The 24,412-nt window shown below is 35.9% G+C and overlaps 1 protein-coding gene across 5 annotated transcripts in view; it reads right to left on the bottom strand.

The window, feature by feature from the left end:
• Rbl1 (RB transcriptional corepressor like 1) overlaps positions 1–24,412 on the bottom strand; it is a 61,277-nt gene that overhangs the window by 17,225 nt on the left and 19,640 nt on the right. For 4 of the 5 annotated variants that reach the window (XR_007107063.1, XM_047539748.1, XM_047539750.1 and 1 more), the window contains exons 6-16: positions 24,248–24,408; positions 22,120–22,169; positions 21,316–21,502; positions 20,275–20,441; positions 16,309–16,421; positions 14,928–15,031; positions 13,509–13,646; positions 10,373–10,552; positions 8,218–8,350; positions 4,041–4,307; positions 2,572–2,783 (exon numbers count right to left, since the gene is read on the bottom strand). Coding sequence is in view for 4 of the 5 variants with exons in the window: in XM_047539748.1 (XP_047395704.1) it covers positions 2,572–2,783; positions 4,041–4,307; positions 8,218–8,350; positions 10,373–10,552; positions 13,509–13,646; positions 14,928–15,031; positions 16,309–16,421; positions 20,275–20,441; positions 21,316–21,502; positions 22,120–22,169; positions 24,248–24,408 (1,712 nt within the window). In the remaining variant the exon portion in view is untranslated. The remainder of the gene's footprint in view (positions 1–2,571; positions 2,784–4,040; positions 4,308–8,217; positions 8,351–10,372; positions 10,553–13,508; positions 13,647–14,927; positions 15,032–16,308; positions 16,422–20,274; positions 20,442–21,315; positions 21,503–22,119; positions 22,170–24,247; positions 24,409–24,412) is intronic. The other variant, XM_047539749.1, reaches the window with a different exon arrangement.

The following is a 24,412-nucleotide window of genomic DNA, read 5'->3' as shown; positions in this document are numbered from 1 at the left end:
CCCCACCTACCAACTGAAGCAGCCCTGTTTTCATGAGTTTTATTTAGACTTTTGTGGAATGCTTCAAAGAAAGGGTTTCTGTGCAAAATAAAATTATCTGGAGAATCAACTGCCCCAAAATTCACAAATAAAATGAAAATAAGTAAATTACAGTTGAAAGCAACAAAAGAAAACAAATATTTGTTGTTCCTACAACCAGAGTTGTTTTCTAGTGTCTGGTCTCTTCTTTTTCCTATAGTAACAAAACTCTTGCCAATTGCCCTCTTGAAAATTCTAAGCAGCACTGGTGTATTTAACTTCTAGGAAGGGTTCTAAAGGTAAAAGGGCAGGCTCTACTTCCTGCTGGCCAGAATGTTTTTTTTTTTTTTTTTTTTTTTTTTTCTTGGTAGTGCTGGGGATTGAACCCAGGGCCTAGGGCATGCTAGGCAAGGACTCCACCAACTGATTATATCCCCAACCCCTGGAATGCTGATTTGATACACTAGAGTAGAAGCAGTTATTTTGGGTTGAGTCAGAAACCTTGTGTTGAGAAGAGTCAAAAAACCCCAGAAGGAAACTGGGTTCTTATTTACTTATTTATTTATTTTGGTCCTGGGGACTGAACACAGCAGTACTCTATTTCTGAGTTACATCACTTGTCCTTTTTATTTTTTAGTGCATCAAAGGATATTATCAGTAAAATGAAAAAACAACTCACAGAATGGAAGAAAATATCATAAATTATGTATCTGATAGGGCTTAATATCCAGAATATATTTAAAGAGCTCCTATAACTCAAAACCTGAAAAATCCAATTAAAAATTGGTCAGAGGGGCTGGGGAGATAGCTCAGCTGGTAGAGTGCTTGCCTTGCAAGCACAAGGCCCTGAGTTCGATCCCCAGTACCGCAAAAAAAAAAAAAAAAAAAAAAAAATTGGTCAGAGGGGCTGCAGTTGTAGCTCAGTGGTGGAGAGCTTGCCTAACACATGTGAGACACTGGGTTAGATCTTCAGCACCACATAAAAATAAGTAAATAGTGTCTTATCTATAACCAAAACAAACAAACAAACAAACAAACAAACAAACAAACCAAAAAAGGACAAACTTATAAAAAAAAAATTGGGCAGAGTACTCGAAAAGACATTTCTCCAAAGAAGATACATAGAAGGCTACTAAGCCCATGAAAAGAGGCTTAACATCAATAAGGAAAATGAGAATCCAAACTACAATGAGATACTATTTAATACCCATTAGATGATTATTTTAAAAAAAAAAACTAGAAATCCAGAAAATAACAAGCATTGGCAAGGAGAACTTGTGTACTACTAGAAGGAATATAAAATGGTACAGCCACTGTAAAAAACATTATGCAAGTTATTAAAAAAATTAAATACTGAATTCTTTTTTCACTTCTGGGAGTATAGCCAGAAGAACTGAAAGCAGATATTCAAACAGTACCAATGTTCATAGCAGCATTTTATTCACAATTAGACAAAAAGTGGAAACAACCCAAATGTCTAATGACAGATGAACAGATAAAGAAAATGTTAGGGCTGGGGAGATAGCTCAGTCGGTTGAGCGCTTGCATTGCAAGCACAAGTCCCTGAGTTCAATCCCCAGCACCGCCAAAAAAAAAAAAAAAAAAAAAGGAAAATGTTATATATATACACAATGGAGTATTATTTATCCTTAAGTAGGAAAGCAATTTTAACAATTTTAACATGTTACCACATGGATGAACCCAGAAGGTATTATGCTTAGTGAGATAAGCCAGTCACAAAAAGGACAAAATATTATATAATTTTACTCATAAGGTATGTAATCATATTCAAAGAGTCACAAAATAAATTGGTGTTTGCCAGGAGCTTGGGGGAGAAGGGAGAAGAGTGAGAAGATGAAAAGTTCTAGAGAGGGATGGTGGAAATGACTGCAGAGAAATACGAATGTATTTAACACTAAACTATACACTTAAAAATGGTTAAGATGGCTGGGTGTAGTGGTGCACACCTGTAATCCCAGTGACTTGGGAGTCTGAAGCAGAGAATTTGAAGTTTGAGGGTCAGCCTTGGGAACTTAAGTGAGATTTTTTTCAAAATAAAACATGAAAAGGGCTGATATAGCTCAGCGATAGAACTTCCCTATGCTCCATCCCAGTATCAAAAAAAAGTTAAGATCTCAATTTATTGTTTTTGGCAGTGCTAGGATGGAACCCAGGGCCTCATGCATGTGAGGCAAATGCTTTACCACTAGGCAACTGGGCAACTGGTCCATTCTTTTAATTTTATTGAATTGCGCAGGCAGGCCTGGGACTTACAATCCTCCTGCCTCAGCCATCCCAATAACTGGGATTACAGTTGTGTGCCACTCACAGCTAAGATGGCAAATTTTAGGACTGGGATTGTAGCTCAGTGTAGAGCATGTGCCTAGCACGTGTGAGGTACTGGGTTCGATACTCAGCACCACATATAAACAAATAAAATAAAAAATTCATTGACAACTAAAAAAAATTTTTTTTTAAATTGTAAAAGGCAACATTTGTTCTCATCTTACATTGATTAAATGAGCTCTTTTCATACACTATAACAACACGTACCTTCCTGTAAAAGAGTGCTAAGGACCCAGTTCTCTTTGGTTTGCTTATTCCAGTCAGATGAACCTCTTGTGCTTTAGTCAGATGAATATGTTTTGGAGAAGCACCAATTAACGAGTGAGCAGTAATTGATACAGGACTCTCAATGTTGGATTCCTGAATTGTATTCATGGAAATAGGTATCAGTGTGATTTCTCCAGCATCATTTGCAACACCTGAATGTATGAGCAAGAGTTCTCAGTTTTAGAAATGAGGCATGTGTTCCGAAAGTTGTCAATTACATACAGTTTGTCAATTATATAAACAAAATTATATGCACACAAACATATATATGTCTCTGTGTATAGTAGTATGTTACTATATGTTAGTATAAGTTAGAAAAGGAGAGGAAGACTACAAAATAATAACTGCAATTAGAACTGAATTATTCTTCTTTTTTCATTTCTCCCCTGAAATGAGAATATTCTGTTTTCTTTTACTTATACTGGAATTAAAAAAACAAACTTTGAAAAATAACAGAATGAATCAAACAGTATTACCCTATGTAAATGTATGATTACACAAATGGTATGCCTTTACTTCATGTACAGAGAAACAATATGTATTCCATTTGTGTACAATAAAAATTAATTTAAAAAAACCAACAACTTTGTTCTCTTTTTTGTACGTGTCTGTAATGTTCTCATACTTTAAATTTATTTTGGAAAGGCAAATTTTGTTCTGTTTTGACTTAAGTTTTTAATCAAAATACAAAATTCTTGCTCAATACACTCATTTGGAAAGCTGAGACAACAAAACAAGTCCTAAAAAAAGGGTAATAAATTTATAAAATGTGAAAATTCAAAAAACAGTACAGGTTCAAAACAAAAGGTGGAACACAAAGGACTTTTAGGACAGTAACACTATGTATGATACTATAGTGGTAAATATATGTCAATATAGTTAGAATCCATAAATGTACACCAAGAGTGAACCTGAATGTAAACTATGGGTTTTGGATGATGTTTCAGTGTAGGTTCATCAACCTAACGAATGTACCACTCTAATGTAGGATGTTGATGGTGGGGAGGTGTGTGTGTGAGGATGGAAAGGTCTGCATCTTCCTTTTAATTCTGCTGTGAACCTAAAACTGCTCTAAAAATCAAGTCTATTATTTTTAAAAAAAGGTAGATTTGAGGAAAAAAATGCTAAGTTAGAAAGATGATGTGATCCAAATCCAGTAAGACATTGCTTAGATTTTTTCCTAACTCAGAAAAAAATATGTTTTTTTTTTTTTCCATATAAGGGAGTTTATTAAGCAAACAGAGTGTCTCCCTGCAGGGTAAGAGAGAAAATGAGAGGAAAAGAAAGGGAACGAGAAAGGGCGTGCACTAGAGTGGAAAAGCGAGGAGGATAGAGAAAGTGAGTAGGAGAGAGAGAAGCATGAGAAAAGATCAGAAAAAATATGATTTTTAAGTGCATTAAAATGTTACCGTGCAATGGAATTGTAACTTTATGTCTTGTTGTCCCTGTTACTGTGGCTGTGGCCATTGTTAGAAGAGTTTGCCCAGGGGATATGGATATATTTTCAGTAGTGATGCTTGAAGAAGGAGCAATTTTCAATTTTGTTCCTTCTGTCAAAATCTTGTCCATAAGCACTTCCTTTGGTGGGTCCTCTCCAAAAAGTCTTCTCTTAGCACTCCCTGCAGTAGGAGAACTGTACCGTTCATGGACAGAAATTGGAGACAATGGCTGCATATCTAATAAAGACAAAAACAAATTTAAAACAGTTTGAAATACATTCCAAAATAATAAATCAAGTTCACTCATTTATATACTAGGTACTAGGGATGTAGCAGTGACTAATGTGGCCTTGGACCTCAAGGAATATCCTGTCTAGTTGGTTGACAGAGGCATAAAGTAAGTTATTAGAATAAAATGTGAAAACTATTATAGCTCATCTTCCTAGATTCTTAAACCTCTGACTATATTAGAGGAGCTAAATATTAAGGATAAAATAGAAGTTGATAGGTAGAATGACATGACCACTAAAGAAACAGTCCAGTTAGCATTTGTCTCACAACTGCACCTAGTAAATGGCACCTGAGAAAAAGGGATAGGAAAGCAGAAATCAGTGGTGTGGGTCACAGTTTTGCCTCCACCCATGCTTCGAGCTGTTTAAAGCAGTAGTTGTGGTCTTCTGATTTAGTAGATAGAGAATCATCTCTTAAAAAAAGTTTTTTTTTTTGTAGATGGACACAATAACTTTATATTTTATCTATTTATTTTTATACAGTGCTGACGATCAAACCTAGTGCCTCATACGTGCTAGGTAAGCATTCTACCACTGAGCCACAGTTGCAGGTCCCAAAATCATCTGTAACAGATCCATCAAAAGTCCTCAGTAAAGGTGCTAGGACTCTGCTGACCTATCCTGCTTTCCATTTCTTACCCACTAGGTGCACAGGTTCTAGCCTCTCTAGGTCTTTTTTTTTTTTTTTTTTTTTTTTTTTTTTGCGGTGCTGGGGATCGAACCCAGGGCCTTGTACTTGTGAGGCAAGCACTCTGCCAACTGAGCTATATCCCCAGCCCTGCTTCACTTATAAATGAAGGCATTTTGGTGTTTGTTTTTTCATTCACTAGATAATTACAGTAAATAATCTATTTTCAAAATGTTTAAAAATACAAAAATTACCTCTGCAATGATTTGGAAACTTGGTATTAGTGAGATGTTGGGAACATAGTCATGGTTTAATAAAAATCTTTCCATTATTCTGGTTATGAAAATAGTCCTGACTTCTTCAGTACTCAGTGAACAAGTAAAAATATCAACTGTAGTTTTCATGAACCTTTACAAGAGTCTACTTAGATGATGTTTTACAGATAAAAAAATCCAAGATGGTCCTTGAATCTGACAGGAATGTTCAAAGGTGATATTTCAAAGAGGAGACTTGAGTTACAGGCATGAAGTTAGCTGTAAACTCCTTTTGAAATATTCTTTTCTCAGCACAATATTGGAAAAGCTATGGTAGAGACTAAAAAAAATTTTAAGGAATATAACAATTGAAAAATTGACCCAAACTTAGAAACATGAAAATATGCTAAGGAACAGAAAAGATACTTAGTTGTAAGTTAAACTATTGTTGGTAAGTTTCAATTTGTTTTGCAGTGGTAGGTATCAAACCCAGGGTCGCTTGCATGCTAGGTAAGTGCTTTACCACTGAAGTACACTACCATTCCAGCCTGGTAAGGTTTTTAAGAAGAAAATAACCCTTGATGTTTCAAATCATGCTGTATTAAAATATTTGTACTAGGTAGGCATGGTGGTGCATGCTTGTGATTAAAACTACTTGAGAAGTTGAGGCAGGTAGATTGCAAGCTTGAGGGCCACCCACGCAACTAAGACAATATCAAAAAAATGAAAATTAAAAAGGGCCGGCAATATAGCTCAAGTTAGAGCATCTCTGGGTTCAATCCCCAGTACTGGGGAAAAAAAAAAAAAAATTCCACCTCTCTAAACATTAATAACTGAAAGTAAGAAGAGTTTTTTTTTTAAAATTTTTTTAGTTGTTGATGGACCTTTATTTTACTTGCTTATTTATATGCAGTGTGAGACTCAAACCCAGTGCTTCACACATGCTAGGCAAGTGCTCTACAACTGAGCTACAACCCCAGCCCAAGAAGAGCAGCACATTTTGTAACAGGATAATTATCCCCATGGATATAATATCGACTTGCATTTATAGTATGCACATTTTTAACATCCTACACAGCTTGTAGACTGCAGACACATATACAGAGTCCAAAAACGAATGCAGATCTACCTTCTATGTAATCTGCATACCCGTTCATCTGAGACTTGTTCAGAGATATTGTGGGGACAGATTTCTTTAACTCATTTTCAAAAATTAAAGAGTAATATAATCCAAAAGATGCACATGTCAGTTTGTTATGTCAGAAGAGAAAACAATGAAGAATGCACTAAAATATTTCCATTGATAAGGCTCAAAATGAACAATTTTAAGAGATGTCATTTAAAAAAATTTTTTTTTGAGTTGTTGATGTATCTTTATTTTTTTTATTTACTTATTTACTTACTTATTTATTTATTTTTTGGGCACTGGGGATCGAACCCAGGGCCTTGTCCTTACAAGGCAAGCACTCTACTAACTGAGCTATCTCCCCAGCCCCCCTCATTTATTAATAGCGGTTCTGAGAATTGAACCTAGTGCCTCACACAGGTGAGGCAAGTGCTCTACCACTGAGCCACAACCCCAGCCCCAAGGTAAGTCATTTATTAGATGAACTTAAGCATCCCAAAGAGAATATGAGTTGTTTTGCTTTAATATTTATCTTTCTACAGAAACATACAGAGACATAGGAAGAATATAACTTTTGTCAAATTTGGAAAAGTAATTATGAGCTTATTTAAATTATTTCCCATTAGCATTTAGGAAAAGTCAAATACGCTTATTAGAAGTTCAAAATATTATTTCTACAACAATTAATACTATATTATATTATATTGCATTTATTTTTTGTAGTATTGGAGATTGAATCCAGGTGTGCTCTTCCATTGAGCTACATCCCCGCCTTTTTTAAAAATAGTTTTATTTTAATTCAGGGTCTCACTAAGTTGCTGAGGTCGGCCTTGAACCTGTGATTCTCCTGCCTCAGATTCCTTCGTTATTGGGATTATAAGTATGTGCCTGCAATTTAAAAATTGCAATATCCATGCCTAGCAGATACTACAATTTTTAAAAAATATCATATTCAAAATCAGATTAGGGCTGGGGTTGTGGCTCAGTGGTTGAGTTCTTGCCTAGCACATGTGAGGCACTGGGTTCCATATTCAGCACCACACAAAAATAAAAAAATGAGATAAAGGTATTGTATTGTGTCCATCTACAACTAAAAAATAAACAATTTTTAAAAAATCAGATTGGAAATCCTTTTACTTTAATAGAAAAAAATACAACATGACACATAAAGGTGTTGGAAGCACTAAGCCCCTTCTCAAATCCTGATGAAGAAATTAAATTTATGCTGGGCATGGTGGTGTGCGTGCCAACACTATTAAAAATGACGTGGGAGAGGCCAGACAGGGTGGTACACACCTGTAATCCCAGCAGCTTGGGAGCCTGAGGCAGGAGGATCATGAGCCCGTGGCTCATGCTTATAACCCTCAATGCTGAGGTGGTTGAAGCAGGAGGATCACAAGCTTGAGGCCAGTGTCAGCAACTAAGTGAGGTCCTAAGCAACTTAGTGAGATCCTGTCTCAAAATAAAAAATAGAAAGGACTGGGGATGTAACTCAGCCTCTCAAATCACTAGGATTACAAGTGATTTCCACTGTGCCTAGCTGAAAGAGAAATTTCAAGAAACTATCTTGTTTTTAATTCTTCCTGCTCTTGGACAGTTCTTCCATTAGTATGGATTAGGGAAGGTGCTTGCAAGGTGCTAAGCAACTCAGTGAGACCATGTCTCTGAATAAAATACAAAATAGGGTTGGCGATGTGACTCAGCAGTCGAGTGCCCCTGAGTTCAATCCCCAGTACCTCCCTGCCAAAAAAAACTAGATTTCTCAATTACATATTATCAAGACTTAAAACTTTCTCTGACAAAAATGATCTTTGTTATTTTTCCATTATTTTACCAACATTGAACCTACCCCTTCGAAGACTTCCACTGTCAGTCCGAACTTCTTTGACTCTTGGATGCATTATAGGAGACATTGGCATCATGGGAAGATGTCCCTGTACATTTCCTCCATTTCCTGTTTCAAAGTTATTTGGGAATATAACCTGTAGAAAACAAAAACCCTTTGCCTTACAAATAGATAAACCCAAACCCACTGACTTTTTTTTTTGTAGAAAAAAAAGTTTTCTTAAACTTTTTACTGTTTTATTTCCCTTTACTTATTTCTTTGCAAAATGTAAAAACTTTAATAAAATGCTCAATTAATGCTGTTAAACATAAGAGTTCATTTGACTCTTACTATCTATGTAAGCTAATGACTACTTTGAGTAAACCTATGATGTAGACACTTGCATCGTTCATTTGGGAGCAAGACAACTGAGACTCAGAATGTGAAATTTGCCCATAATCATACTATATTTCTTGACCTCCCATAGCTTTTTTTTTCACTTTCTAATGGACATATACTGATGAATATCAAAAGCTGACCTTCTGTAAAAGACCAAAAAAATCACCAGGCCCCGTGGCTCATGCTTATAACCCTCAATGCTGAGGTGGTTGAAGCAGGAGGATCACAAGCTTGAGGCCAGTGTCAGCAACTAAGTGAGGTCCTAAGCAACTTAGTGAGATCCTGTCTCAAAATAAAAAATAGAAAGGACTGGGGATGTAACTCAGCCTCTCAAATCACTAGGATTACAAGTGATTTCCACTGTGCCTAGCTGAAAGAGAAATTTCAAGAAACTATCTTGTTTTTAATTCTTCCTGCTCTTGGACAGTTCTTCCATTAGTATGGATTAGGGAAAAAAATCAAGAAGTAGAGTAAAAGAAGACAGAAAAGTAAAGAGGTATCAAAAGATCAGAATTATAAAAGAATAACAGAGATGAAGGGAAAAACCCCTTTTCACATGAAATGGAGCTGTTAAATATATTTCACAGAACTTTTCACACAAATTTTTGATTTTTTAATTCTAAATACCATTGATGAAATCTTTCAACATTTGAAAACTTAAAGCACAATACATGAAAAAACAGATAAACTGGGCATCATCAAAACTAAAAATGTTTGTGTTTCAATATATAACCATATTAAGAAAGTGAAAAGTCAACCTAGAGAACTTGAGGAAATGCAAATCAAAACCACAATGAAATACCAATTCATATCTACTAGGAGGCCAGAACCAGAAACACAGATACTGGGCTGAGGTTGTAGCTCAGTAGTAGGACGATTGCCTAGAATGTATGAGGTACTCGGTTTGATCCTCAGCACCATGTAAAAATAAATAAAATAAAGGTATTGTGTCCATTTACAACTAAATATAGCTTACAAAAAAAGAAAAAAGAAACACAAATACTAACAAGCATGGGTAGGGAAGTGGAACAACTGAAATCTTTACCCACCGATGGTGGGAGCAAAATTGTAGCCACTTAGAAACCAGTCTGACAGTTCTCCAAAAGCTTAAACAGTGACCACCTGATCCAGCAATTCCACAACCAAGAAAAATGAAAACATGCCCACACAAAACCTTGTGCCTGAATGTTCATAGCAGCATCTTTAATAAGAACCAAAAGGCAGAAACAACCAAATGTCTATCTACTGATAAATGGATGAATAAAGAATGGTATAGGGGCTGGGGTTGTGGTTCAGTGGCAGAGTGCTTTCCTAGCATGTGTGAGGCCCTGGGTTCAATCCTCAGTCCTGCATATGATGTAATGAATAAAATAAAGGTCTATCAACATTAAAAAATACATAAAAAATTGACAAAAGTAAGTGAAATATTGATATATGCTATAAGAGGTATGAACTTTAAAAACATCAAGTGAAAGAAGACAGTCACCAAGGACTACACATTGTATGAATCACTTTATATGAAATGTCCAGAATAGGCAAACGTGTATTAGACACAGAGAGCAGAGCAACTTTGGTTAGAGAGAAGATAGCAGGAGAGGAAGCAATAGCCAAAGGATGTGGGATTCTTACCGAAGTGATTAATATGTTCTCAAATTGACTGTGGTGATGGCTGCATATATCTATATGCTAAGAACCACTGTATGTTAAATTGGTGAGTTGTATGATACATAAATTATATCTCAATAAAGCTATAATTTTAAAAAATGATGGGATTATTAACCTTGCCCTGACTCACTTCTTCACAGGTAGGAACTTTGTTTGCAGAAGCCTGGAGAGTCTCCCACAGAGCGGAATTGTGACTCCATGCTAAACTCTCCAAAATTTGTTCTTCAATGCTGTTTAGGTGTTTTACCATATCCCTGGAGAGCCCCTCCTCTGAGCGGATCACCACCTCGATAACCTGGAGAGGAGAAAGTTGGGAAGGCAATGTGTTTCAAGCAATCAGTTCTAGTCTGGGTTTGCAGCATGACTGGTTCTGACCTTATTCTGTGTCAGAGAACCTGTGTCATCTTTGGGCCATAATTCTGTGGCTTGCTAATATTTTTTAATTTACAAAGAAGTTTTTGAAGTCTTTAATATTTTCACACACTTTTTTCACATCTTACTAAACACATGAAAAATTGAGGCAATGATACACAGAAAATGTTCAACAGCCTAAGAGTAGAAGTTAGGTATTGAGTTTCCAGTTTAGTTCTAATTTTTAGTTTATTGTCCCTTCCCCAACTATTCTTTCCAATATCTCAAAAGAACAGAAGGAATGAACTATTGAAAAGTAACTATGCTTCTTCTCCAAGAAAACACCACATGGTGAATGACTGTGGTTCAGGGAGAGGACCCTGAAGTTCTGGAATCGGAGGCCATGGCAGATAGGCTGGGGTCAGGAAGCTTGTGGAGTCAATCTGGGCTGTTTAGTCGAAGACATAAAGGTCAAATCCCTTGAGATCTAACTTTCTACCCATTAAGAAATCAGAGATCACCGACTTTTTCTAGAGAGTATTTCCCTCAAGAATGAGGTTTTAGAGATGATGCTGGTACAAAAGCAGACTCAGGTTCAACACGTTAGTCCCCTGGGGACTATAATGCCCATGTCAGTCTGAGTATTAAGTGGTCTACAGAGACATCAATGGGGCAGGTTGGGGAAACAAGATCACCATCCTCACACTGTTCTTTGCAAGATGACAGGCTTTTGTGGCTCTATGCTGGTACACCTCATCCCTGCACCCAGAGGCACTGGCATCCTATCAGCCTGTATGCCCAAGAGGCTACAGTTGAAGGTAGGAACTGACAACAGCTGCATCTCAGTCAGGGTCTTCCCTGACACCCTGGGCAACTTCATCAAGGCTGCCTTTCCACTGCAAACACCTACAGCTCCCTGAACTCTGACCTCTGGAAAGAGACTGTGTTCACCAAGGATCCTTATCAGGAGTTCACTGACCATTTTATAAAAATCCACACCAGAGCCTCCGTGCAGAAGACCCAGGCAGTAGCTATGACTAGGATGTATTGTTTTTACAAAAGAAAAATAAACTAAGAAGGCCTGCTTTAAAAAAAAGGAACTTTATATATACTATTGTTCTACTTTAATAAGGGAAAATAGCTAGAACAAAATCTGTGTATAGGCGAAAAATATTGATTATTACTAATAACTAGATTATAATGTGTGATTTAAATATTCACATTTATGTGTATTTTCTATTTATTTTCAACAGGCGTGTATTATTTATGTGGTAAAAAAACAGAAACAAAGGTTTAAAGGCTGAGGGTGTAACTCAGTGGTAGAGCACTTGCCTACCATGTGTGAGGTCTTGAATTCGATCCTAATCACCACACATACACAAAAAAAGAGTCCTGAAAAAAATCAGACTTTAGTTTCCTTTCACTTCCCTCCCTCTCTCCCTCCCTCTCTACTTCCCTCCCTCCCTTCTTTTTTTGGTACCTAGAATTGAACTCAGGGGCATTTAACCACTGAGCTACATTGGCAGCCCTAGTTTGTTATTGTTGTTATTTAGAGACAGAGTCTCACTGAGTTGCTTAGTGCCTTGCTTTTGCTGAGGCTGACTTTGAACTTGAGATCCTCCTGCCTCAGTCTCCTAAACCGCTGGGATTACAGGCGTTTGCCACCGTGCCCAGCCTAATTTCTTGAATGAAATACGAATGTTACAAATTAAAACAAATTATTGGGCTGACAGGTGGCTCAGTGGTAGAATACTCAAGGCCCTGAGTTCAATACCTAGCACCAGAAAAACAAACAAAACACACACATGTTCTTAGATTGTAGGCAAAACTAAATTTCTTATGGAAAAGTCTGAATACACACATGAAAGTACGTTTAGCATAGAGAATCAATTTCCCCTAAAAAACCTAAGAATGTTTTAATCACAGTCAATTCAAACAGATAAGCTTTCCCATGATGTTTCTTTTCTACAACTGTAACTGACGCAGGCAAACTTTAGGTATAAAATGTTAATTCCAGGGCTAGGGACATAGCACAGTGGTAGAGTTCTTGCCTTAGCATGTGGAAAAGGCCCTGGGTTTGATCCCCAGCTACACACACACACACACACACACACACACATAACTCTGATTTTTTTATCATTAATAGTTTGAAAGTAGCGCAGATGACTAAATATTAACTAAATCATGCCAATAAACATATCAATATCATTAGTCCTAAATTTGAAAACAAGATATCATTAGCTGTTACTGTGATGACACAGCTCAGTAGCAATGACATGTTTATAAGAGAAATGTTAACATTTTCTAATTATTCTAGCAAAAAAGGTTTCTGGAGAAGGTTTCTTTTTTTCTAACACTCCTCACAGGAAATAAAAGGGTAAGGTAAGAAAGACTCACCCACACTGAATTAGCTCAACTCTAGGGAATAATCATGATCAGTTTTACTGCTCCTCCTTTATTTCCTTTTTCTTTTTTGCAGTGCTGGGGATCAAACCCAGGGCCCTGTGCATGCTAGGCAACTATTCTACCACTGAGCTGTACCCCAGCCCACCACAATCAACTTTAGACCTTTTCCTTCTCCTTGGAGAAAGTGTTTTTATTCTTCATTGCACATCTGGTTAATAGGATTATGATTTTCATTCATAAATATGGAAACCTTAAAGTTAAGTACTTAGTACCAGGTCACATTTGCAAGTAGTGATGGAAAAAAAAAACTGAAGTTGTGAAGTTGGCTTAATTTACTAACACCCTCATCCTCTCCCATTTATTCTTATTCCACTCAAAAGCATTAGAACACCTCTAGAAATAAATTCCAGAAATCACGACTATGTTTCTTTAGCACTAAGATAAATATAATGCTTACGCTGCCACACTATAAAAGAACTTTGCTATTATCTCACCTTATAAAAATAAAATGGCTGCAAATCGAGAACTTCAATAATCCAAGGAAAAGTACGAGGTGAGCTATAGGCAAACAGCACAATTTCCAAACAACAAGCCATCAAGGAACGATGAAATATATCCTGCTCTAAAAGAACCTTCGGGAAGAAAATGACCACAGTTTAATATTTCTCAGCAATTTTAGTCTCTGTCATTCTGTAAAGAAAACTATAACAGCAACACATATGCTAGATTACAGAGATAAAAGTCAGAGTTCTTGGGCTGGTGATATATCTCAGTGATAAAGCTTTGCCCAGCATGCTTGAAGCCCTGGGTTCAATCCCTGCACTGCATTAAAAAAGGAAAAAAAAAAAAAAGAGTCCCTAAACTAATAAAGTTTTCTTACATCTAATCTTGTTCAGTGACAAGATTTTAAATTTGAATGAGGTGTGCATAACAATCTACTGTGAAATCTGAACAAACAATAAAATATTTATATTTCCATCAAAATAAAAGCATTAGGATTGTTTTTTCTTTTCAATGACAGTTAATTGTTTCATCAGCTAAGTATTCAATAATTGAAACACTGAAATGGAAGGTAAAATGATGTAATAGCTAAGACAAAAAAGTTCTGAGGAGAAAATATTTCACAGAGAAGATAAAGTCCTCTTTCACCACTGAGTTTAAAACCTAATGTGTTTTCATGTTCTTTTTTTTTGGGTAGTGGGGCTTGATCCCAAGGGCACTTTGCCATTACACTGTAGCCCAGTCCTTTCATTCTTTTAAAAAATTTTTTTTGAGATATGGTCTCCTTAAATTGCTAATGGTCTTGCTAAATTGTTGAGACTGGCCTTGAACTTATGATCCTCCTGTCTCAGCTTCCTGAGTTGCTGGAATTACAACTGTGCACCACTGGCCCAGCTATAGCAAAATTCTTTTATGTAGCTCTTGGATAAAGTGGTGAGACTTGGTCAAATGTTCAAAGAAAACCAAGTAATTTTATTTATTTATTTATTTTTTTTAAGAAAAAATACCGCCACTTCATAATCCAAAAAATTCTGGGAGGTATGGACAAACAGATATCTTAATTATCAATTAGCTTAATAGTAGGTGTATGTGTGTGGGGTTCATTATTGATAGCTGAGAATGAAGTAAAAGAAAACAAAACAAAACAAAACAAAAAAAACCCTTAAAGGACCTAAAGGGAAAGGAAAGACTACTAATGGTATACCAAAGATAAATTCTATGTATTTCATGTTTCTACCTAAACATGGCTAGCTCCAGATGTGCCAAAGTCAACTAAAGCTAGAATTACAATGTCATCTCAGTCAATTTGCTATGAACTGTTGACCCCACATTCCTACAGGGTCTCCTGAAACACTGTTCCCAGACTAGGGCATTTGGTTCTTGGCAGAAGGTGGGAGAGTAGATTTACTTACTGACATGTCCATTCCATGAAGTCTTCGTGTTTCCTGAACCATTACAGTCTCTAACATTTTATAATACAAAATTTCTGCCAGCTTTAGTCTGTTTATAGCAAAGTCTAAACAAAGGGAAACAAAGGAAGAGCATGTGCTATTACAATCTAGTTAAGAACTGAAGAATAAAACTTACATAAACTTGAATCTAGTACAAGTACATTAAGGGCTGGGTCTTTATTAGAGTCCCTGCAGGCACCCCCTGGGAAGGCAAAGTGTGGAGATTTGAAGAGGAAGCCAGAGCTGCAATGAAGACCCTCAAGATTAAGAAATGCCAATAACGTGGGACATCGTTCTAGGAAAGCTGCAGGATATTGAGCAGAGACAAGCCAACAGAAAGGCCACTTGGGCTGCAACCAACAAGGCCACAGGGGTGGAGCTACACAAGCCCTTTTGAGAGAACATCACGATGCCACATGCCCCAGATGCCAGACAAGGAGCTATAGGACCTGTCTGTCCAGCTAGATTTCAGTCTTGCTTTAGTCCCATCCTTTCTTTCTATGCCCCTATTTTTGTAAATGGAAATGTTTACTCAGTACCTTTATATGTTGGATATTTGTAAGTTGCTTTTAATTTTATAGGAGCTCACAGTATGAGACTGCCTTGAGCCTCAAAGATTTTGGACTTGAACTCTGAGCAATCTCAGAACTATTGAGACTATGGGAACTCTTGGAAATGGACTAAATATATTTTGCATTGTCAGATGAGTGCAAGCTTTTGGGAACCAGGGGTGGAATGTTATGGTTTGGATGTGAGGTGTCCCCCAAAGTTCACATGTGAGACAATGCAGGAAGGTTCAGAGGAGAAATGATCAGGTTGTAAGAGTCCTAACCCAATCAGTGATTTAATCCCCTGATAGGGATGAACTGAGTGGTTAACTGAAATGGTAGAGTGAGGCTGAAGGAAACTGGAATTGGGGAGTGGCTTTGGGCTATATATTTTGTATGTGGAGAGTGAAGACTCTCTTTGCTTCTTGACCAACATGTAAGCTATTTCCTTCCGCCATACTCATCCATGATGTTCAGCCTCACCTCCAGCCCCGAGGAATGGAGCTGGTCTTCTATGGACTAAGACCTCTGAAACCGAGAGCCCGCAAATAAACTTCCTCTTCTACAATTGTTCTGGTCAGATCATTTAGTCACAGCAGCGAAAAAGCTGACTAAAACAGGGGTATAGCTCAGCAAGAGAGCACCTGCCTCACATATAAGAGGTACCAGCACTGCAAAAAAGGAAAAAATTTAAAAAAGAAAAAGGAAAAAAAATAAAGAGAAGTAAACAAATCCGAATTTCTAATTTTGGGAACAATCTATTTTCAATGTTGTACCAACTTTACTTTTCTTACCTATGTGAGATCCTGGCTGTTCGTCTGTTGATTGAGTATAGTGTTGGCAGAAAGTTTCTCCTATTCCTTTTACTATTTTCATAATATTTTCCTTAGGATTCCGCGTACAAGATCTACAAAATATAACAGGAACCTAATTACCAGCAAAAACCCAGACAATTAACATTTTTCTTTCACAAATTAGTTTGAGGGGCTTGGGTTGTGGCTCAATGGTATAGTGTTTGCCTAGAAAGCACTATGTGCAGCATTGGATTTGGTCCTTAGCACCACAAAAATATAAATAAATATGGACTTGAGATTTAGTTCAGTTGGTAGAATGCTTGCCTTGCATGCACAGGCCCTGGGTTTAATCCCCAGCACAACAAAAAATTAAAAAAAAAAACAAAAAAAAAAAACAATAAAGTAGGGGTGGTGTGTCCATCTACAACTAAAAAAGAAAAAAATACATAAAATAAAGAATTAGTTTGGGGGGAATGGGAATAGGAAAGACAGTAGAATGAATCACACATAACTTTCCTATGTTCATATATGAATACACGACCAGTGAAACTCCATATCATGTTCAACCCTGAGAATGGAATACTAATTAGAATGAGTTATACTCCATGTATGTATAATATGCTAATATAAACTCTACTGTCATGTACATCTAAAAAGAACAAATAAAAAAATTAGTTTGCTTTTTAATGACCAAAGTTCTATTCTCAGCTGTAAACCTATAAATGTAAACAAAGCTTTACTTATATATAAAATAACATAAAGATATGTAAAATTTCATATATTTTTTACATATTAAAACTTTGGTTTTTGTGAGTTTTACTACTCTGTGTACCTCATATAAATGAAATCATGCAGTACTTGTCTTTTTATGATTGGCTCATTTCACTTAGCATAATGTACTCAAGGTTCATTCATGCTGTAGCATATGACAAGACTTCCTTCATTTTTTTAAGGCTAAATAATATTCCTCTGTATGTACAAACTATTTTCTTTATTCATTTGTCCATGAAAATTTCAGTTGCTACCAAGTCTTAGCTATTTTGAATAATGCTGCATTGAATATGGTGTATATCCTTTTGAGATCCTATTTTATTTTGGATATATTTCCAGAAGCTGTATTGCAGGAGTTTATACTAACTCTATTTTTGCTTTTCTGAACAACTTCAGTTTCCATAACATTTGCACCATTTTATAACCCTACCAACTATACACAAGGGCTGCAATTTCTGCACACACTTACCAACATTTGCTATTTTTGGTAATGGGGGTGGGGAGATGTGGCCATCCTAATGGATATGAGGTGACTTCTCATTGTGGGTTTGATTTGCATTTCCTCATTTGGTAAAGTTCAGCATTTTTTTCATAGGCTTATTGGCCACCTGTTTATCTCCTCTGGAGAAATATCTGGGTCCTTTCTACATTTTTCAAATCGGGTTTTTTTTTGTTGTTGTTGTTATTGAGTTGTAGGAATTGTTTATATATTCTGGATCTTAAATTAAAATTAGCTTGCAATTTTATTTCCCATTTCATAAGTTGCTTTTTCACTCAGTGGATTGTTTCCTTTGCTGCATAAGCTTTTAAGTTTGATAGTCCCATTTGTCTACTTTTGCTTTTTACACACACACACACACACACACACACACAAATCACTGTTCATTCCAACAAAGCATTCCCCTCATATTTCCTTCTAGGAGTCTTATAGTTTCAGGTCTTAAATTTAGATTTTTAATGCATTTTTATTAAATTTCAAATACTGTATCATGTTAATTGTTCTGCATGTGGATATTCCATTTACCTAAAAGCATTTGTTGAAACAAAGACTCCTTTCGCCACTGCATAGTTTAGGTACCCTTGTCAAAGATCATTTGAGCATATATATGAGGGTTTATTTCTGAACTTTGTGTTCTGGTCTCCTGGTTTACAGGTCTTTATGTTGATACCATGTTGTTTTGATTACTGCAGATTTACAATATATTTTTTTCTTTTTGCTTTTCCCCCTGAGGTGTGGGGGATTTGAACTGCGGCCCTTGCGCATGCTAGGCAAGCACTCTCCAAAACGAGCTATTTCTTCAGTCCCTACGATATATTTTGAAATAAGGAAGTACGAGGCCTCCAACTTTGTTCTTTTTCAACCTTGTTTTGGCTATTTGTGATCCTTTGAGATTCCATATGAATTTTTGAATGATTTTTCTATGTCTGCAAAAAATGCCATTGGGATTTTGATAAGGTCGGCACTAAATGTATAGATCACTTTGAGTAGTAGGATATTTAAACAGCATTATGTCTTCCAACGACACAAGACAGTTTTTCATATATTTGTCTAGGTTCTTCTGCATTCTATGCTTCATTCCTTTCTTTACTTTTTGCTACAAAATGTTCATATAGTTGCCTTGACACTTCTTTTCAACTTACTATTGCTTAAGTGAGTAGTTCAGCATGGACCAACTGCCATGAAGGGCAGATCTACAAGACAATCTTTCTACCTTACCTGCAAACTGCTTATCTTATCTTCTCAGCTATTTTTTGAGACTGGGGATTATTCTGTCTTTTTTCCTATAACCTGAAGGTCTGGGGAACAGGGGGAAGAGTTCAACTGGTACTATGTTAAACTTTGGGAGGACCAGGGCTTTGCTTTCTCTTCTGAAATTTAGTTAAATTTCTCCATTCCACAATTCCCTATACCTAATCAGGGATGTGCTCTACTTTATGAAGATCTGTCCCCAAATCATCACATCCATCTTTACATCTTTAAAAAATTACCCAAATTTCCATTTTATAGCTGTACCACCAATATGTAATCAGTCTTGACTTTAATGGACATTTAAATTGAACCTATTTAAAGTCAATTAGAAAAAATATACATAACAAGGTAGTTAACTAGAGTAGAATGTCAGAGCTAAATAAACTTTAAGATATACTTGAGGCTAGAGCTATAGCTCAGTGGCAGACTGCTTGCCTAGCATGTGTGAGGCTGGGTTCGATTGATCGTTAGCACTGTATAAAAAAAAAAAAAAAAAAAAAAAAAAAAGAAATAAAGGCATGCTGTCCATCTACAACTACAAAAATTAAAAAAAAATACACTCAAAAGTCTATAATTGTATGAAATAATGTTTATACATACACATAAAATATATAAACAGATATTTTTGTTGTTCTTGTTTTTGGCGGATGCCAGACAAATACTGTACCACTAAGCTATATCCTCAGTTGTTTTTTTGGTGTGTGTGTGTGTGCGGTACTGGGGATTGAACTCAGGGCCTTGTGCTTGTGAGGCAAGCACTCTACCAGCTGAGCTATCTCCCCAGTCCTACATCCTCAGTTCTTAAAAACTCTAATTAGATTTTCTCTCTTCCTCTTCTCACATTCATGCTTTCTCTCTCCTACTCACTTCCTTTCTCTCTCTTCCTCCCTTTTCACACTCTCTCTTGAGCATGCCCTTTCTCTTTTCCTCTCATTTTCTCTCTTACCCTGCAGGGAGATGCTCTGTCTGTTTGCTTAATAAACCCTCTTATGTGAGAAAAAAAAAAAAAAAAAACTCTAATTAATTCATTCATTATTTTTGGGCAGGGTAGCAGGGGTACTGGGGATTGAATCCAGGGCCTCACACATTCTAGGCAAATGCTCTACCACTAAGCTAAATCCCTAGTCCAAAATTTTTATTTTGAGACAGATAGAGTCTTGCTAATTTACCCTGACTGGCTTGGAACTTGCAATCCTCCTGCCTCATCATCCTGAGTAGTTGGGATTACAAGTATGCACCATTGGGCCAGCTATATTCATATGAAATTTTTAATAGGTACATCTATCTGGTTTTAGGTTAACATATTTTCAGACTGAAATGATAAAAGTAAAAACTGCCAGAGGTATATTCACTATCTCAAGAGTTCTGAGTATACTAAAAACAGAATGGAATAAAGAATCTAATTTTTAAGAAGACATTTAGAAAAATGATAGTATGATACTCACTCAAAAATATTTATAAGTTGTTCACTTGGTGCATTTTTCAGTCCAGCCACAGTACTCTGTAAGCGGCTCACACTCTGGGTAGCTGAAGCAACAGGAGTAATAATGGCTTCTTGTTCTCGTAAATATCGCCGTCCTGTCAGTGGGGTAGAAGGTGCAAATGTTCTTTTCTGTCAATAAAAATAAGTAAAAAATAAAAATCTCTGAGATTAAAGAGTTACTTTCTCCCTTATTATACATTTAATTTATTATACATTTAATCAGCACATATAACATCTTTATTATTCACACTTAGTGGTGGCTAACTTTTGCTTTTTTTGCTTATCCACCAAATTTTTAGTCATACTATGCTCATACTGTCTTAGTTTGAATTATACACTTGAAATTTAAACAATACTTTTTCAAAGCACTTTCTATAATATTTTATCTTCAAACAACTCACTTGAAATAGACACACACATATTTCAATTTTATATGTGAGGAAACAGGCACAGAAGTTAAAAAATTTGTTTAGGCTAAGAAAGTTAAAAGCAGAATTTGGACCAAAACTTAGGTTTTCATCTTCTAGATAAGTGAATTTTTCATCAGACTTCATCCTCCCACCATTTCACAAATAAATAAAGAATTAAGCCCTGGTGATTAACAATCAATTCTAGAGTTATACAGGTAAAATCAGAGAAAAGCATATTTGTATCACAGATAGGAAAGTAAATAAATTTTAAAGCAACGTGACAGAGGCTAAGCTGAAGCAAAGGAAAAAAATGGTAAGAAAGCATAAATTTCTCTTTATGTCAAAAGACACACAATGTAATGACAAACCCAGGTATGCTGGGACAATGTATCCAAAACATGATTAATAGCAAGAAACAAGGCAAAAATACTAAATGGCATAGTTTTTAAAATTACCTTTTAAGGCTTTCATGGGAAATATGAATTAGTAGAAAAAATTCAAGATTTAACTTGAAAGATGCTTCTGCTGTTAGTAGAATCACACAGAGAAAGAAAAAGATCATTCAAGACTGAGGTCAGGCTAGGTTATATTACTTTTTCAAAATGCTGTTGTAGGTTATACTCCACATTAGCCTGTGCTGTCAGTTTCCCTAATGGGGTGTCACCAGTGAACTTTCGAGGTGTTCCAATTTCCTCTTCTGCATCTGCTCCCAAAAAGATCCTCTCATCAAAGTCACCAACAGTTAGAACATACTCTTCATACTCTTTGTTCACTGCTTTGCTGGAAAGAGAATTATTTTAAGCTGCTAGAATAAAACTAAGTTATACAATACATTATCTAGTCTTAAGGATAGATTTACAGATCACAGTGTGGGAGAGCTAATGACTTTCTGGGTTTTATAAACTCTGCCCATCAAACAATCTTACAGGTTCCTATCTAATTTTAGACATTCTTCACATTGATAGCAATAAATTAATTTGAAAAATGAGTGAAAAGAGACTATATACTTAATCTGCAGACCAGCTGAGGCTAAATGAAACTAGTTAAAGGAAAAGAAAATTATATCTGATCACTAAAGAAACAACAGAGACTTTGAAACACTGTCCTTCTGAATTTGCTAACATTGATTAATGGAAGAATGTAAAATCAGATATGGAAGTCATGGGCACATTCATGAGGTTCTCAGCAGAGTACAACTGTTATAAATGTCAATGGTTTCATAAATGTACTTAAAGTCAGCAAGGTTTAGTGGCACCACCATTCAATGCCATTAAAGCAGAAGGAATTTGAACTGGAGGTGACCTTGATATATGATGTTTCATTTGATAAATTTTAACAAATCTTTCCTGGAAGGCTGTTATACATCCAATATCTAGCCATTAGTGCTTGATACTTACCTATTATCAGTAAAACTGGAAAGGTCAAGGAGACATTCTCCTTTTAAAATCTGTGAAGAAAAAAAATCATTTTGGGACATCATATAATCAATTATGGTATACCACACACACAAAGAGAATTACCAAACATTTCAGTAAGACCTACTAAGCAAGCAAATATTTTTTAAAAATTTAAAGTCAGTTCAATCCCCAGTAACTCCCCTCCTAAAAAATAAAGTCAAATTTTATTTCCAACACTGTAAAATAAATACATGAATAAACATATACAAATAAAGTCAAGTTTTATAAATACTTTATAGTTGTGTTTTCTAAATTTCAGGGATATAAGAATCACTTAGGGGAAAACTTTTTATAAATGGAAATTGATGGGCCTTAAGATCTCAACTGAGGTAATATTTCTGACAAATTCCCCGTGTGATTCTGATGAAAGCTGTCTATTATCAAACACTGATTATGAGACTGGAAATTAACATTTGTTGAATGATTAATTGTTTTAGGTGAGTAAAAGATTCAAAAGAAATATAGGTTCCTTTGGCTGATGAGAAAGGAAAACTACATTATTATTAACATTTTCTGTACTCACACTATACTTAATATTTCTATACATGAGAGTCTGAAAGCTCAGATACTTTCAAGGGTCAGGGTTCAATATACATGAATTGAGAGAGTTGAATGCACACTGATCATCCTAAAAGTGGTGGCCATCATTTAAATTGATAACAGCCATGTAGAAATTTTAACACAGTATTGCCATTGCTTCTGATTTGCTTTTTTTCTCTTTTAAATATATCTTTTAGTCGTAGATGGACACAAAACCTTTATTTCATTTTTATGTGGTGCTAAGGATCAAACCCAGGGCCTCACACATGCTAGGCAAGCACTCTATCACTGAGCCATAACCCCAGCTCCCTGATTTGTTTTTCATATAAAAGGTCTTAATATCTAAATTGAAAATTAGACAAAACAAAAATGAAATCCTACAAAGGTCAAGCAAAACATCTGTGACCCAAGGGCAGGAGGACCATCATCCAAACAGCATAATAACTGGATAATGGTTTCACTTTTCAGATGAAAAGAGATGCCATAATAATTATAACAAGACAACAGTCAAACACCAAAATGTATGGTCACTGTACCTAGGAGGACTAGTGTACTGTTTCAGCAGAGCAATTGGACATAATTCTTGGTTCCTTTAAAAGTATATCTTGCTGGAAATAATTAACATACAGACAAGGAGCCATAATATATGGATGAAAACTAAGGCTAAATAACAAAAGTATGTGTGGCAAAGAAGAAACCAGTTAGGGAAGACTTCATGCTTTAACAAAATAAAAATCTCCTAATACTCCCCAAGTGGAGGACCACAGAGATGCCATAATTCAAATTCCTCATTTTTCCAAAGAGAAATCAGTAGGTCTAGCTTTTGATTTTATATGGTGGCTTGATGTTGGAGAAATAAGAAACTGAGATTCCTCCCAAAACAAGCTAGTTATAAATATAAAAATAGCTGGGGATAAAGCTCAGTTGGTAGAGTGTTTACTTCACATGCACAAGGCCCTGGGTTCAATCCCCAGCACCATTAAAAAAAAAAAAAAAAAAATATATATATATATATATATATATATATGTATATATATATATATAAATAGCTAAGTTAATAACTAAGTCAAGTTAGTGAAGAAAAAAACTCCAGTATGCACATAGGTAGGCAGCCTGCAAATGGCTGTAAAATATACTGGATTTTCTGTCTATTTATGTGGAATTAAAGCGACAGTTGTTACATATTATGCTAATTTGAGTAAATGGCAGTTATTCAAATCATGGCATTAAAATTAGCCAGTGTACTCTGACTTCCTGTTTTTCATAATTCCTTTATCAGGACAATTCTGATGTTCCATTCTTCAGAATTCTTTAGCAGAATCTCCCAGAGTTGTCCCTGACAGTGGCTTACTTGACAGTACATTTTTCAAAAGCTCAGTTTCTCTCATCATGTAAGACAGGGGGTAACTGTGAATTACAGCAAAGACTAAAATGTGGGAATCTTGTCCCTGAGTCCTACAATGGTGAAAAGACTTTTTCCTTTGAGGCTGCGGCTGACCTCTAAACATCTTGATGATAAGTACAGTACCTTCCTATCAAAGAGTTTTGAAATATATGGTTTAAAGTAGTGCTCCTTTATTCCTTTTGCTTCTACTAAAAGTCCATCATGCAGTTCACACAGTACAGCAATGATGCAGGGAGGTTCTTCAGAAGCCCTGAAGTCAGCAGTATGGAAATCAGATGGTAAACCTAG

This window comes from Sciurus carolinensis, chromosome 2 (genome assembly GCF_902686445.1).
Source record: "Sciurus carolinensis chromosome 2, mSciCar1.2, whole genome shotgun sequence".
In the NCBI taxonomy this organism is placed as follows: domain Eukaryota; kingdom Metazoa; phylum Chordata; class Mammalia; order Rodentia; family Sciuridae; genus Sciurus; species Sciurus carolinensis.
The sequence above is the reverse complement of the archived record's forward strand: the minus strand, read 5'-3'. Positions and strand labels throughout refer to the sequence as shown.